This window comes from Cebus imitator, unplaced genomic scaffold (assembly GCF_001604975.1).
Source record: "Cebus imitator isolate Cc_AM_T3 unplaced genomic scaffold, Cebus_imitator-1.0 Scaffold39, whole genome shotgun sequence".
NCBI lineage: Eukaryota > Metazoa > Chordata > Mammalia > Primates > Cebidae > Cebus > Cebus imitator.
This window is the reverse complement of record NW_016107354.1, coordinates 10,393,607-10,410,471: the sequence shown is the minus strand read 5'-3', so window position 1 is coordinate 10,410,471 and position 16,865 is coordinate 10,393,607. Positions and strand designations below refer to the sequence as shown.

At 35.9% G+C, this 16,865-nt stretch overlaps 2 protein-coding genes across 4 annotated transcripts in view; both read right to left on the bottom strand.

The window, feature by feature from the left end:
- Window positions 1–16,865, bottom strand: part of NELL1 (neural EGFL like 1) — an 888,103-nt gene that overhangs the window by 678,418 nt on the left and 192,820 nt on the right. The window lies entirely within an intron of this gene.
- LOC108302316 (60S ribosomal protein L24-like) lies at window positions 11,622–12,147 on the bottom strand. The gene is given in 1 exon segment (XM_017525922.2): window positions 11,622–12,147. A coding segment is annotated over 1 exon segment (474 nt). The 3' UTR covers window positions 11,622–11,673.

Below are 16,865 nucleotides of genomic sequence, written 5' to 3'. Positions count from 1 at the left end.
TTTGGTATTTCATTTAAGTGGAATTATAGAATAGTTGTGCTTTTGTGCCTAGCTCCTTCACATAGCATGTTTTTAGGGATCATCTACATTGTAATACAAATCAAAACTTCATTCTTTTCTTATGGATGAACAATATCCCACTGGATACATATTCCAAGTTTTCTTTATCCATTCATACATGGATGGACATTTGGCTTCATTCCATCTTTTGGATATTTTGAATAATACTGTAGGTGAACACTGACATGTTTGAGTCCCTGTTTTCAATTCTCTTGTCTATAAACCAAGGAGAGAAATTGCTGGATTACATGATAATTCTGTGTTTAAACTTCTGAGGAACCAACAAACTGTTTTCCACAGCAGCTGCATGATTTTATTTTCTTAATTAAAACGTTTATTTATTTTTATTTTAAATTTTATTTTTTAAACTTTACATTAAGTTCCTGGATACATGTACAGAAAGTGCAGGTTTGTTACATAGGCATACACGTGCCATGGTGATTTGATGCACCTATTGACCTATCCTCTAAATTCCCTCCCCTTGCCCCCCACCCCCCAACATGCCCCAGTGTGATACTCCCCTCTGTGTCCATATGTTCTCATTCTTGAACTCCCAGGAGTGAAAATATGTGTTGTTTAGCTTTCTGTTCCTGCATTAGTTTGCAAAGGATGATGGTTTCCAGTTTCATCCATGTCCCTGCAAAGGAAATGACCTCATTCCTTTTTATGGCTGCAGAGTACTCCTTGGTATATATGCACCACAATTTCTTAATCTAGTCTATCAACAATGGGAATTTGGGTTGGTTCCACAGCTTTGCTGTTGTGAATAGCACTGCAAAAAACATATGTGCACATGTATCCTTTTAGCGGAATGACTTCTATTCCTTTGAGTATATACCCAATAATGGGATTGCTAGGCCAAATGGTATTTCCGGTTATAGATCCTTTAGGAACCTCCATACTGTCTTCCACAATGGTTGAACTAATTTAAATTCCCACCAACAGTGTAAAAGTGTTCCTATTTCTCCACAGCCTCACCAGGATCTATTGTTTCTTGCCTTTTAATAATCACCATTCTGACTGGTGTGAGATGTTCTCTCATTGTGGTGATCAGTGATGTTGAGCTTTTTTTCATATATTTGTTGGCCGTGTAAATGTCTCCTTTTGAGAAGTGTCTGTTCAACTCCTTTGCCACTTTTTGATAAGGCTGTTTTTTTCTTGTAAATATGTTTAAGTCCCTTGTAAATTCTGGATATTAGACTTTTGTTAGATGGGTAGATTGCAAGGCTTTTCTCCCATTCTGTAGGTTGCCTGTTCACTCTAATGACAGTTTCCTTTGCTGTGCAGAAGCTCTTTAATTAGATCCCATTTGTCAATTTTGGCTTTTGTTGCCATTGCTTTTGGTGTTTTCATTAAGCTGCATGATTTTATATCCCCACCAGCACTATACAAGAGTTCCAAATTTTCCACAACCTCACCAACACTTATTTTCCCCTTATTTTCTAATAGGATGGAAATTTTATTTAAAAACTATAACCAGTGGGGTATGAAGTAATACATCATTGGAGGTTTAATCTGAATTTTCCTAAAGACTAAAAATGTTGAGTATCTTTTCACATGCTTATTGGCCATTTGTATATCTCCTTTGGAGAAATGTGTATTCAGATAATTTGTCCATTTTTCAATTGCATTGTTTGTCATTTTGTTGAGTTACAAGAGTACTTTATATACTCTGGACATTAAATTTTTATCAGATACACAATTTGAAAATATTTTCTTCCATTTTTTTGGTTTTGTTTTTGCATCCTTAATAATGTCTTTTGATGAAGAATTATTTTTTTAAATTTTGAAATCCAATTTATCTATTTTTTTCTTTTGTTGTTCATGCTTTTTGTGACCAACAGAATCTACTGTGAAATGCAAGGCCATGGAAATTTACCTCTACCTTTATTCTAGACTTAATGGTTGTAGCTTGCATTTACATGATCCCCAACAATGTAAAAGTGTTCCTATTTCTACTAGCATTCTATGTTTAGAATGTTAGTTAATTTTGAGATCATTTTCACACATGATGTGAAGTAGGAGGTTCAGCTTGGCATCTGTGAGTAGAAATGGTTTTACTTCTTTTCCAGTTTGAATGCATTTATTTATTTTTCTTGTCCATTTGCACTGGCTAGAAATTCCAGCACAGTGTTAAATAGCAGTGGTGATATCTTTGCCTTGTTCTTGATCTTAAGAGGAAAACTTTGAGTCTTTCACTATTGAGTATTATATAATGCTAGCTCTGAGATTTTTCATTAATGCCTTTTATCATGTTAAGAAATTTCCCTCCTATTGCTGGTTTTCTGAGTGTTTTTATCATGAGAAGATATTGGATTTTGTCAAATGCACTTTCTGCATCAATTGAGATGATCTTGTGGGTTTTCTTTCCATCATTCTCTTAATGTGGCATATAATATTGATTCATTTCCTTATGTTAAACCACTCTTGTATCCTGAGATAAATTCCACTTGAGCATAGTGTATAATCCTTTCAATACAGTTAGATTCAATTCATTTGTATTTTGTTGAAAAATGTTGCATCTACTATATTCATAAGAGATACTGGTCTGTAATTTCTTTTCTTATGACGTCCTTATCTGGCTTTGGTAACATAGTAATTCTGACCTCATAAAATGAGTTAGGAAATGTTTCTCCACTTCAATTTCTTGGAAGAGTTTGGAAGGATTGATGTTCATTCTTCTTCAAATGTTTGTTGCAATTCACCAGTGAAGCCACCTAGTCCCAGACTTTACTTGCCTGGGAGATTTTTGTTACTAATTCAAACACTTTACTTATTATAAGTCTCTTCAGATTTTCTAATTCTTCATGATCCAGTCTTCTTCATGATCCAGTCTTGGTAGATTATGTGTTTCTAAGAATTTGTCCACTTCACCTAGGTTATCTAATTTGTTTTCATACAATTATTCATAGTCTTCTATTTTAATCCTTTTAATTTCTGTAAGGTTAGTAGTAATGACCCTACTTTAAATATGACAACCCATTGCCTTCTGGTCTTTATGGTTTCTGATGATAAACTGGATACTAATCTTATGAAGAAGTCCTTATATTCGACACAGTTTGCTAAATTTCTTGGATGCTTAGATTCATATATTTCATCAAATGTGAAAAGTTTTAACCCTCACTGTTCCAAATTTTCTTTCCAGTCCTTTCTCTCTATCTTCTCCATCTGAGACACCCAGATGCATAAATTAGTCTATTTGATAATGTCCTACAGCAGATAGATCCCTTAGGTCTTGTTCATTTTTATTTATTCATTTTTCTTTATTCATTTTTCTTTTTGCTCCACAGGCTTGTTAATTTCAATGACATTATCTTTAAGTTCCATTACTCCTTCTTCAGCCTGCTCAAATCTTTTCTTGTATCCCTCCAGTAAGTGTTTTATTCCAGTTGTACTTCTCAGTTGCAGAATATCTGCTTGGTTCCTTTTCATAATTTATATCTCTTCATTGATATTCTCATTTTGTTCACACATCATTTTCCTGACTTATTTCTTTACGCATTTTTCATTTAGCTCTTTAAGCACATTAAAGACAGTTATTTTAAAGTCTGTACAGTAAGTTCAATATCTGTGCTTCCTCAGGAATGGTTTCTGTTCATTTATTTTGTTCCTTTGAACAATAATACTTTCCTCTTTGTTTGCCTTGTGGCTTTATTTGAACACTGAACATTTGGATATTATAATGTGTTAACACTGGAAAGCAGATCTGCCCCTTTACTGGGGTTTCCTGAGTTTTGTTATTGTTTATTTTTTATTGCTGAATGCTATAGTAATCCCTTTCTTTAGTGGCTGACCAAACTATTTTTGCAGAAACTGTATTTCTTGTCACATGTAGGAACTGAAATCTCTGTTCCTAATCTTACGTGATGAAGTATTTGGGACCAGGCATGGTAGCCCATACCTATAATCTGAATACTCCGAGAAGCTAGGGATAGAGAATTGCTTGAGGCTAGGAGTTTGAGATCTGCCTGGGCAACATAGTAAGACCCTGTCTCTATGAAAAAAATAATTTAAATTAGCCAAGCATGGTCGCATGTGCCTATAGTCCTAGCTACTTAGGAGGCTAAAATGGGAAGATTACATGAGCTCAGGAGGTCAAGGCTGCAGTGAGCCATGATCTTATCATTGCCCTCCAGCCTGGGTAACAGAGTGAAACCCTGTTTCTAAAGAAGAAAAAATGAAGGAAAAAAAATATTTAGAGATTTCCTTGAATGTCAGCAGCCAAAAACAAGAAAGAGAGAGAAAGAGACTCTTCCCACCTTTGCAGATGATCTCGGTGCTGGGACCCTCCTTCAACACTTAGCTAGGCTTGCACTGATCCTAGGTATCAGCCCAAGATGAAAGCTTTGGGTGTTCTCAAGTCTTTTCTGACCTCGTCTCTTGCCCTAGACAGGCATGTGGCTTTCCAGATTCCTTGAATATACAGGTGATTTTGAAAGTCCTAATTGTCCAAAGAAACTCTCTTTCCAGCTTTTTCTCTTTGCTTTAGGTGATCTACAATATGTCTTCACCATACTCTTTTGCCCCAGGCAGCCACATAGTGTTTGTTAGCTTTGAAATGTTTTTCTAAATTAATACATAATAATTGTACATATGTATCGGGTACACTTGATATTTGGTACATGTATACAACATATAATGATCAAATCAGTATAATTGGGGTATCTGTCACCTCAAACATTAATTATTTATTCATGTTGGAAACATGTCAAATCTTCTCTTGTAGCTATTTTGAAATATAGCTACACGTTTCTAGCACGGAAGAGTTCTGAGTTAGTTGAGACAGAAACAAGTAGCTTACATCAGTTCTTCACATAGTCCCAGGCAGTTAGAATAGACATACAAAACAATTTTGAATAAGGTCTGCTCTGCTCACTCCTCAACCAGAGGCTGTTGTCCTACACTAGGAACATGGGCTGAAATCTTTCAAGACTGCCACTGGGTTATAAATGGTGTGGTGCAAAAGGCAAGTAAACATGCCTCACAGCTTTCCTACTCCTTTAATGTTGCCTTTTTCTTGATTCAGCATTCACTCAGTTGCTATAAACCTTTTACCATTTTCCTAAGTTCCAACAAAGTTGGTTCTGACAATTTCTGCTTGTTTTTCAGTGTTTTCTGTCGAGAAACAGCAGCTTGAGGCTTTCTACTCTGCCATTTTGTTGATGGCCAGCTACTTGTGTTTTAACAACCCTTCCAGGATATTTGTATGAACTCTAAAGTTGGAGAACCACTAATCTAAAAAGTCACTAATTGGAAGCCAGTTACTTACCATAGGTTATATTTGCGGGCTCTTTATACAAATAAGGCAAAACCTTAATCTAGACCATCAGCCATACTTCCAATATGTCAGTGCACTCAAATTTGAGCCTTCAAACTGAATAAATCAAAATCAGTAAGAAGGTTGTGAAAAAGCATGTCAGTTCCTGGACTCTACTGTTCAGATTCTCAATGAGGAGGTCTAAGTGTACACAATAATTTTATTTTTAAAGTCATCCAATGTGATTTTACTGTCTTTCAGGTTTGAGAACCAGTCATTGCCTTTCATTACAGACCCAGGGCCCCCAAGAAAAGCAGAGCTTCACCAGGAAGTAAGTAGCTACAGAACAAGAAACAGCATTGCACTGAATGTGAGTTCAATTTTAAGCTGAGACACTTGAATTTCTGTTCATTCATGGGAACATGGCAAAATTATATACATATACATATATACACATACACACATATATACATATATTCACATATATATGTGGATTATCACCCTGAAAAAGTATGCCATTTTAAAAATTTTGAACATTTATGATGTACAAAAGGGTTGAAAACAAAATATAGCAAACACTTGAGAAATAAAATATCCTCAATACAGTTGAAGTGTTTTGGGTTCACAACCCTAATAAAATTCCCATTTCCTCCTCTCAGAAGTAAACTATTCTGAATTTAGTGTTTATCATTCCTATGCATTTGTCTTTATATATATATATATATATATATATATATATAGATGCATCAATAAGTGGTATATTGAATTATTTTGCATTTTGAAATGTATAAATGATTTAATACTGTAATTTTCTCCTGCTACTAGCTTTTTCATTTAACATTACTTAGCAATTTATCAATTTTTGTTCAATTTCACTGATTTTTATGGGGTTCTTTGTATGACTCTACTACAATGTATTTAAACATTCTCCTGTTGATGGACAAATTTTTCCAAGTTTCTGAAATTAAAAACAAAAAACAAAACAACAAAAACAACAAAACTCCATCAACATGTGATGATTCTTACACATGTATACCTGGCTATATGACCAGGAGTTTCTTCAGTGTTTATACCAAAGAGTTGGGCTCCCATGTCAAAATGTATGCACATTATAAGAACTCCCAAATTTCCCTCCTTATTTGTTCTAGCGAAGGCCATTCTAGTACAGCCAGGCCCCAGAAAACCCAGCAGCTGATTAAAGTTGCATAAATGAACCCATTGAGAATAAAATTCAGCAAAGTAAGCCCAGTTCAAATTGTTAACCCACGAAACTGTGAGGTAAATAAAGGCTGTTGTTTCAAGCCATTAAGCTTTGTTTTGATTTGCTGCATATCAAAAGCTAACTGGTACAACAGACTTTGAATCATAAACTCAATTACTTTAATGAAGCTAAGACTACCAAAGTTGTTTATTTCAAGTCCCTTTTGGTAATTCAAGTAGCTTTAGAAAATTGTCCATTTTTCTCTAGTTTTCCATTTTACTGGCATAAAGTTTTAATAAATGGTTACTACTATTTTAATTTTTACAGCATTTATTTTTATATGCTTTTTTATTTCTACTATATTTATGCTTTCTCTCATTTACTTCTTGCTCAAACTTTCCAATGTATTTTCAAATGACCAAATTTTGGCTTTCTTGATCTTGCCTATTGTACCCTATTCATTATTTTACGAATTTATGTTTTACATGCTTACTATTTCATTCCTTTTACTTTCCTTGTATAAATTCTGTTGTTCTTTTCCTAACTTCCCTATTTGAATGTTTAATTCATTAAATATCTACCTTTTCTAACACAGATGTTTAAAGATAAATACTGCTGAGAATTACTTTAGCTGCATCTCACAAATTGTGATATTTATTATTTTTCTGAGTTAGTTATTAATTTATACTATTATTTTCCCCAGATTGATTAGTTACTTTAAATGATATTCATATTTCCAAACATATAAAAGTGAGAGGTTAGTTATCTTTTCACTATTTATTTCTAATATAATTGCATTGTAATCACAGAATCATTTTTTGAAATTTGTGGAGATTTCATTTTTATGGCCATTTATGTAGTCAATTTTCACAAAGATTCCATGTGCTAGATGTGTTCATTGTTGGTAGTGTGTGTGTGGGGGGGGGGCATTAGATACATTTGTTAAGTATGTTGTTTAAATCCATACGCTTACTAACTTTTTTGCTTGCTTGATCTATAAGTTACTGAGAGAAGTATGTCAAATATCACTCAGTATGATGGCAAATTTATCCATATTCCCCTCTAATTATCTACTATGCATATATGTGTATGTGTTTAGTAAACATTTTTATTAAAGAATAATATATATACAGATGGTTACACAAATCATAAAAGTACATATTGAAGAATTCACTTGAAGTAAACACTTTGTGCAGCTGCCACCTAGATCTAGAAATAAAACTAGGGAAGTCTAAGACAATTACAGTATCTTAGCCATCCTCATGTCCCTTTCCAGTAGTTAACCTTCCCTAGCACAAAAACCAGTAGAGTCACTATAGAAAACAGTATGAAGATTTCTCAAAAAAATAAATTAAATTGGAATTACCATTCAATTTAGCTATCCCACTACTGAATATCTACCCAAAGGAAAAGAAAATCAGTATATCAAAAGATTACCTGCACTCACATGTTTAATGCAGCACTATTCACAATAGCAAAGATATGGAATCACCCTAAGTGTTCATCAATGAATGAATGAATAAAGAAAATGTGGCATATACAAATGGTCAACAAACATAAGAAAAAATGCTCAAGATCACTAATTTTCAGGGAAATGCAAATTAAATCCGCAATGACATACCACCTTACTCCTGTAAGATTGGTCATAATTTAAAAATCAAAAAATAATAGATGTTGGCGTGGATGTGGTGAAATGGGAACACTTTCACACTGCTGGTGGGAATGTAAACTATTACAACCACTATGGAAAACAGTATGGAGATTCCTGAAAGAACTAAAAGTGGAAATATCATTTGATCCAGCAATCCCACTTCTGGGTATCTAACCCAGAAGAAAAGAAATCATTATATGAAAAAGACAGTTGCACACACGTCTATAGCAGCACAATTCACAATTGTAAATATATGGAACCAGCCTAAATGTCCATCAACCAACGAGTGGATACAGAAATTGTGGCATACACACACACACACACACACACACACACACACACACACACCATGGACTACTACTCAGCCACAAAAAGAAATAAAATAATGGCCTTCACAGCAACATGAATGGAATTGGAGACCATTATTCTAAATGAAGTAACTCAGGAATGGAAAATCAAATTTTCCATGTTTTCACTTATAAGTGGGAGCTAAGCTATGAGGACACAAAGGCATAAGAATGATAGAATGGATTCTGGGGACTTAGGGGAAATGGTGAGAGAGGGTGAGGGATAAAAGACTACACATTGGGCACTGTGTACGCTGCTCAGGTGATAGGTGCACCAAAAAATCTCAGAAATCACCGTTAAAGAACTTACCTATGTAACAAAAAAACACCTGTTCCCCAAAAACTACTGAAGTTTTAATGTAAAAAAGAAATACCAAATCACAGAATTAAAAAAAAAAAAAGAACATGTGGCCTATATACACAATGAAATACTATTTGGCCACCAAAAATAAAAAATGAAGTCATGTCATTTGCAGCACCATGGATGGAACGGGAGGTCATTATCTTAAAGGAAATAACCCTGGCATAAAAAAGACAAGTATCCATCTTCTCACTTATATGTGGGAGCTAAAAAATTTGAATACACAGACAAAGAGTGGAAAGATAAGAGAGTGGAAAGACAGATGACATAGACTGGGAAGGGTGAGTGGGGTGCATGGAGAAGGATGAAGAGAAGCTGGCTAAAGGGTACAAACACACAGTAAGATAGAAGGAAAAATTTCAATGTTTGATAGCAGAATAGGGTGACTATAATTAACAAAAATGTATTATACTCAGGTGATGAACATCCTAAATACCTTGACTTGATTACTATATGGTATATACATGTAACAACATTTGTATGTACCCCATGAATTTATGCAAATTTTTAAAATTCTGTACATGCCTTTTAATGTATATAAATGTATATCTCTATTAGACATTAGGTACCTAGAGTATTCTTTCTTGGTCATAGGACATATGTATGTCCATTTTATTAACTGTACTAACAAACAGCTTTCCTTAGAATTTATATCAACTTCATTCCCACCAGCAGTGAATGAAGGCTCCAGTTGCTCCACATTCTTGCAAATACATGGTATTGTCCATGTTTTTAATTTGACCCATTCTGATCGATGGATATTCAGTAGCATCTCAGTTTGGCCTTACTTTCACTGATGACTAATCATATTGATACCGTCTTCTATGTTTACTGGCCTTTTGGACATTCCCTTTTGTGAAGTGCCTGGTAGTACTTTTCTCAATTTTTTTATTGGATAGACTTTCTGTTATTGATGTGAAGGAGTTCTTTGTACAGCTTAGATAAAAGGCCTTTGTGGGACACAACTACTTTGAATAGCTCCTCCTATTCCTTGGCATGCCTTTTTTGTCTATTTTGATGACAGAAGTTCCAAATTTTAATATATTCCAATATATCAGTCTTTTCCTTTATAGCTATTATTTCTTATTTCTTATATCTTATTTAAAAAGCATTTTTCCTACATTAAGGTCATAAAGTAATTTCCTGTTATCTTTTATAAGCTTTGTCAGTTTAACTTCTGATTTTGATCTATAGCCCACTTGGAATTGATTTTGCATTATCAATTGCGTGAACAGGGTCAAGATGAGTGCTTTCCCCACAGGGATATTCAGTTGACCCAGCACACTGCAGTGAGTAGGGCATCCATCCCTGCTATCCTGCTAGGCTATAACATATAGTTTGAGATTATGTTATTTGGTATATACATCTTTAAAATAGCTTATTATTATATGGTGACTTTTTTGACCTTGCAGTTTGATATTAGTAGTTTCTCCAGCCTTCTCATGTTTAGTTTGGCCTGCTTTCTTTTCTTTTTTTTAACTACCTCACTAATCACATTTATAAGTCCTTATTTTTTTGCTGTTTCACTGTAAGCAATATACAACAGTTTTGGGTTTTATGAATTCAATATAATACTCTTATTTTTCACTCTAAGTATAAATCACTTAATTTAATAACAATTGTAAAATGGAATTATATCTGGTATCTTATATTAAATATTTCCCTTCTTACCTTATTCTGGGTTGATGGAGCTTTAAAAAATCCCATTTTCTCTTAAATTTCAGAGTTTGGGAGTTAAACATAATTTCCATTATTTTGGTGTTGCTTTAAATTCTAACATGCAGACTTAAAGTCTAAAGCAAATCAGCTTCTCTATCCTTTTTCTGACAAATACAAGGCCTTAGAATACTAACGGGTCACCCCTACTATCATTTTATTGCTGTCAATATTTTCTTAATTTTTATTTATTTTTTTTTTCTTAAAAAAAAAAAAAAACTGGATAGATGTGCAGAATGCGCAGGTTTGTTACATAGGTATACGTGTGCCCTGGTGGTTTGCTGCACCTATTGACCCATCCTCTAAGTTCCCTCCCCTCACCCCATTGCACAACAGGCTTTGGTGTGCATTGTTCCCCTCTGTGTCCTTGTGTTCTTAATGTTCAACTCTCACTTATGAGTGAGAACATGCAGTATTTGGTTTTCTGTTCCTGTGTTAGTTTGCAGAGGATGATGGCTTCCAGCTTCACCCATGTCCCTGGAAAGGATGTGACCTCATTCCTTTTTATGGCTGCATAGTATGCCATTGTATACATGTACCACATTTTCTTTATCCAGTCTAACATTGATGGGCATTTGGGTTGGTTCCATGTGTTTGTATTGTGAATAGTGCTGCAATAAACATACATGTGCATGTGTCTATATAGTAGAATGATTTATATTCCTTTGTATATATGTCCAGTAATGGATTGCTGGGTCAAATGGATTTCTGGTTATAGATCCTTGAGGAATTACTGTACTGTCTTCCACAATGGTTGAACTAATTTGCATCCCCACCAGCAGTGTAAAAGCATTCCTATTTCTCCACAGCCTTGCACAAGATCTATAGTTTCTTGCCTTTCTAATAATCACCTTTCTGACTGGCATGAGATGGTATCTCACTGTGGTTTGAATTTCTCTTATGATCAGTCTGGTATATTGTCTCTTTGTTGCTCATTTCTGCCTTAATTTTATTATTTACTCAGGAGTCATTCAGGAGCATGTTGTTCAATTTTCATGAAATTGTGTGGTTTTGAGTGAGTTTCTTAATTTTTTTTTAGAGTTATAATCCAATCTTTATTTAAAAATCTAAACTGCCAGCTTAGAGTTTTCCACCAACTCGGGGAGCTGAAACTTTCACAGGCTTCACAATCTTTTGCTTAGGTGCTGCCTTTGTAGGTGCCTTAGCAGCAGCCATTGCAGTCTTTTTCGATGCTTGCTTAGCCTTTTTTGCTTCCTTGGCAGCCCTGACAGCTTGTTCTCGTTGGGCCTTTCTAACTTCAGGTTTCTGATTCCTCTGGGCCATTATATCAACAAGAGATGCACCAGTAATGGCCCTCCGGAATTTGACTGCTCGGCACGTTCTTTTCTTTTGAATTTCTTCCGACTGTCCCTTTTTGTGCTTTCTTCTGTAGAGGACAGTCCAGTTTATCTGCCGAGGATTCCTCTTGGAAAGGAATGCCGACTCGCATTCTGCATTAAGAAACTGGAATACCTTCCCATCGGTCCTGGCTTAGCGCCTCCCAGGTCCAGGGTAGATCTTATACCTGCTGAAACTACACAGCTCGACCTTCATGGTGGCGGCTTCACGGTAAGAGAAAAGATGGCGAAGAGAGTTCTAATTTGATTGCACCATGGTCTGAGAGGCTGTTATAATTTCTGTTCTTTTGCATTTGCTGAGGAGTGTTTTACTTCCAATTATGTGGTCAATTTTAGAGTAAGTGCCATATGGCACTGAGAATAATGTGTATTCTGTTGATTTGGAGTGGAGAGTTCAGTAGATATTATTAGGTTCCCTTGGTTCAGAGCCGAGTTCAAGTCCTGTATATCCTTGTTAATTTTCTGTCTCATTGATCTAATATTGACAGTGGAGTGTTAAAGTCTCCCACTGTTATTGTGTGGGAGTCTAAGTCTCTTTGTAGGTCTCTAAGAACTTGTATGAATCTGGGTGCTCCTGTATTGGGTGAAACACATTTAGAATAGTTAGCTCTTCTTGTTGAATTGTTCCCTTTACCATTATGTAATTCTCTTCTTTGTCTTTTTTGATCTTTGTTGGTTTAAAGACTGTTTTGTCAGAGACTAGGATTGCAATCTCTGTTTTTTTGTTTTGTTTTGTTTTGTTTGCTTTTGGCTTTCATTGCTTGGTAAATTTTCCTCCATCCATTTATTTTGAGCTGTGTGTCTTTGCACATCAGATAGATCTCCTGAATACAGCACACTAATGGGTCTTGACTTCTTATCCAATTTGCCAGTCTGTGTCTTTTAATTGGGGCATTTAGCCCATTTTCGTTGAAGGTTAGTATTGTTATGTGTGAATGTGATCCTGTCATCATGATGCTATTGGGTTATTTTGTACACTAGTTGATGCAGTTTCTTCATAGTGTCATTGGTCTTTATATTTTGGTGTGTTTTGCAGTGGCTGGTGCTGGTTTTTTCTATCCACATTTAGTGCTTCTTTCAGCAGCTCTTGCAGGACAGGCCTGGTGATAATGAAATCCCTCAGCATTTGCTTGTCTGGAAAGGATTTTATTTCTCCTTCCGTTATGAAACTTAGTTTGGCTAGGTATGAAATTCTGGGTTGAAAATTCTTTTATTTAAGAATGTTGAATATTGGTCCCCAATCTCTTCTGGCTTATAGAGTTTCTGCTGAGAGGTCCACTGTTAGGCTGATGAGCTTCCCTTTGTAGGTGACGTGGCCTTTCCCTCTGGCTTCCCTTAACAGTATTTCCTTTATTTCAACCTTGAAGAATCTGATGATTATGTGTCTGGGGGTTGATATTCTCGTGAAGTATCTTAAAGATGTTCTCTGCATTTCCTGAATTTGCATGTTGGCCTGTCTTGCAAGGTTGGGGAATTTCTCCTGGATAATGTCCTGAAGTGTGTTTTCCAGCTCGTTTCCATTCTCCGTGTCTCCTTCTGGTATTCCAGTCAATCGTAGGTTTGGTCTTTTTGTGATGTCCCCTATTTCTTGGAAACTTTGTTCATTCCTTTTCATTCTTTTTGCATTTATTCTTGTCTTCACGTCTTATTTCAGTAACATGGTCTTCAAACTCTGATATTCTGTCTTCCACTTGGTAGATTCAGCTTTTGATACTTGTGTTTGCTTCACAAAGTATTCTCATGCTATATTTTCCAGCTCCATCAGGTCATTTATGTTCCTCTCTAAGCTGGTTATTTCAGTTAGCAATTCCTCTAACTTTTTATCAAGGTTCTTAGCTTCTTTGAATTGGGTTAGAATGTGCTCCTTTAGCTCAGCATAGTTTTTTATTACCTATCTTCTGAAACCTACTTTTGTCAATTCATCCATGTGATCCTCCATCCAGGTCTGTGCCCTTGAAGGAGAGACACTGCAATCATTTGGAGGAGAAAAGGCACTGTGACCTTTTGGGTTCTCTGCATTTTTTTTGTTGATTCCTTCTTGTCTTCATGAGTTTGTCTAGTTTCAGTCTTTAAGGCCGCTGACTCTTGGATGGGGATTTTGTGTGGGCCTTTTGTTGTTGTTGATGCTGTTGTTGTCACTTTCCGCTTGTTTGTTTTTCTTTCAATAGTCAGGTCTCTCTTCTATAGGGCTGTGGCAGTTTGCTGGGTGTTCACTTCAGGCCTTCTTCATCTGATTCACTCCCATGCCTGGAGACGTCACTCAAGGAGGCTGGAGAACAGCAAAGATGGGTGCCTGCTCCTTCTGGGACCTCTGACCTCTAGGGACACCAACCTGATGCCAGTAGAATTGCCCTTGTATAGGGCATCTGTCAACCCATATTGGAGGGTCTCACCCAGTTGGGTGGCATGGGGAGCAGGACTTGTTTAATGAAGCACTTTGTCCACTGGTGGAGGGGGTGTGCTTTGCTCGGGGGAAATCCACTTGTCTGGGCTGCCCGGATTCCTCAGAACTACCAAGAGGAGAAGCTAAGTCTGCTGGTCACAGAGACTATGGCTACCTCTCCTCCTAAGGGATAAGGCCCAGGGAGATCCAAATTCTGTCCCTGAGCCTCTAGCTAGAGTTATTGGAGATCTGCCTCCCTTGGCTGTGGGGAGGGGGTTCCCCTTTCCCATGTGCTCTCAGGCGGGCTTCCATACCACACTGTTCTTCCTTCTCTCCATGAGTCATGCCAGCCTTCTACCTTGTAGTCAGTTTTTCTAAAATTAAGCATTACTATAATTTAATCAAACAATGATAATGATAATCATTCAGAATAATAATCACCGAGATTTATGCATACTGTCAACATGCATTTGCTCACCAATTCTTCTTGCACGGTATGTCTTCCTTCTAGGGAGGTTTTTAAATGAAGATCTATTGGTCATAAACTAAGAGTTTTACTTTTCTATATATGTCTTTATGTCACACTCATTCCCAAATGACAATTAAGCTAGGTATATGCTATGACCTTTGAGAGTTATTTTCCCTCAAAACTTGGAAAACACTTTTTCTACTGTCTTCTGCCTTCTGCTTTGACTGTTTAAAAGCCAGCTGTTCAATTTGTTATCCTTTGGTAGAAAATTTGTCTTTTGTCACTGGCTATTTTTAAGATCTTCTCTGTGTCTTTGGAGTTCTGCTATTCTGTCAATATATCTAAGTGTGGCTATCTATTTATCTTGGTTTATATAATAGGTTACTGATGTGGTCAAAAAAATTCTTCTCTCCTTGCATCCATATCCTGGCAATGTGATGTCATGCAGCAGCCCTTCAAGAGATGGAGTCTATTTATTTACATGTTGACTCTGGATTTGGCCATATGGCTTACATTAGCAAATGTGATGAAGCAAACAGAGCCTTGAAAAGCATTAGTACTTTAGGGATTACACTCTTCCTATACTTGAAATCCTAGGGCTGGTATGTAAACAAGCCGAGCTAATCGACTGGAGATGAGAGACTATGTGGAGGAGAACTGAGGAGCGAGAGTCAACAGCCAGCCAACCCCCAGAGAAGTGAAGAGACTCTCAAATCATCCTGCCACCTGCCAGCATGCTAATTAACCACAGACATGGGAGATGGCGTAGCAAGTATCAGCCAGGTAAAAGCAGAAAAAAAATTTGGTTTTTAGACAAAATAAAATGGCTGTTCTGATACCCCTATGTTTTCTAAGTGACTTCTTAGATAGCAATCAGCAACATATACTTTTATTGCATTGTTATTCCAGTAATGAGAATTAATGTCTCTTACCAAGTTACAAAATTCTTACCCATTAAACTCCTAAGAGTGCCCATAATCTTTATATCTGTTACTATGTGGAATTTTCAAATACATATATATATAATATATATTCTTTGTCTTTCTTAGTTTTTAAATATATGTATATTATATATACAGATATACATACATATACACACATATTAAACAGATATGTAAACTTTTATTCAGATACATGTATCCTTTCTATATTTTAACCTCTTTCCTATTTTCTTCTCTTTATCTCTGAAGCACTACTATTAGTTTTATTACTTTAACAATATTTTCCATTTCACAAACACTCTTAATACCTGTGTCTAATCTACTATTTAGCAGGTTCACTGAGGTTTTCTTTTTTCTTTTTTAACCTCAACAACTATATCTCACCTTTTTGGAAGTGCTTTTTAGTTCAACTATCTCTGGGCATTTAGTTCAATTATCTCTAGTCATCATACATTCTTTATTATTTTGATTCTTCAAACATTTTTAACAGAAGTATTTTTTTTAAACTCTTTATCTGTTAATTTCATTTTCTGTATTCCTGTGAGGGTCAATGAGCACTTTTTTGTTTCTTTCCACTGTCACTCATGATGCCTTGAGAACTCCTATTTTATGCACTTAATCTGTGGGCATCCTTTGAGGTCTACATCAGAAGTGACTTTCTCCAAAGATAATTTGTATTTTCTTCATCAGGAGCCCCAAGGTACCCAATCCAGGGCCATTTTAAGATACTTTATTGAGCTTCATGGGTAAAATAATCTGGGTTTCAAGCCTGCAACCCTCCAAGGGCTGTGGTTTACAAGTTCTCTGGAAAGTATTAGTTTTTCTTATATGGAGATGAGATGTAGACAAGATAGTTTCTGGATTGCTTTCTTCTGCTAGATAATGGACTGGTTTTACTTTTAAAATTTCCATTCCAACTCTCGGTTACGCATGGGATCTAAGTAATTTCTCCCACCCCACACAGGCAGTTGAAATTCAAGGCTGTAACTGAAATTTTCATAGATTGCTGGTGGAAATGCAAAAATGGCACAGCTACTTTGAAAAAATGGTTTAGCAGTTGCTTGTGAATTTAAACATATACTTAATATATAACCCAGTAATCTCACACCTTCACACTTACC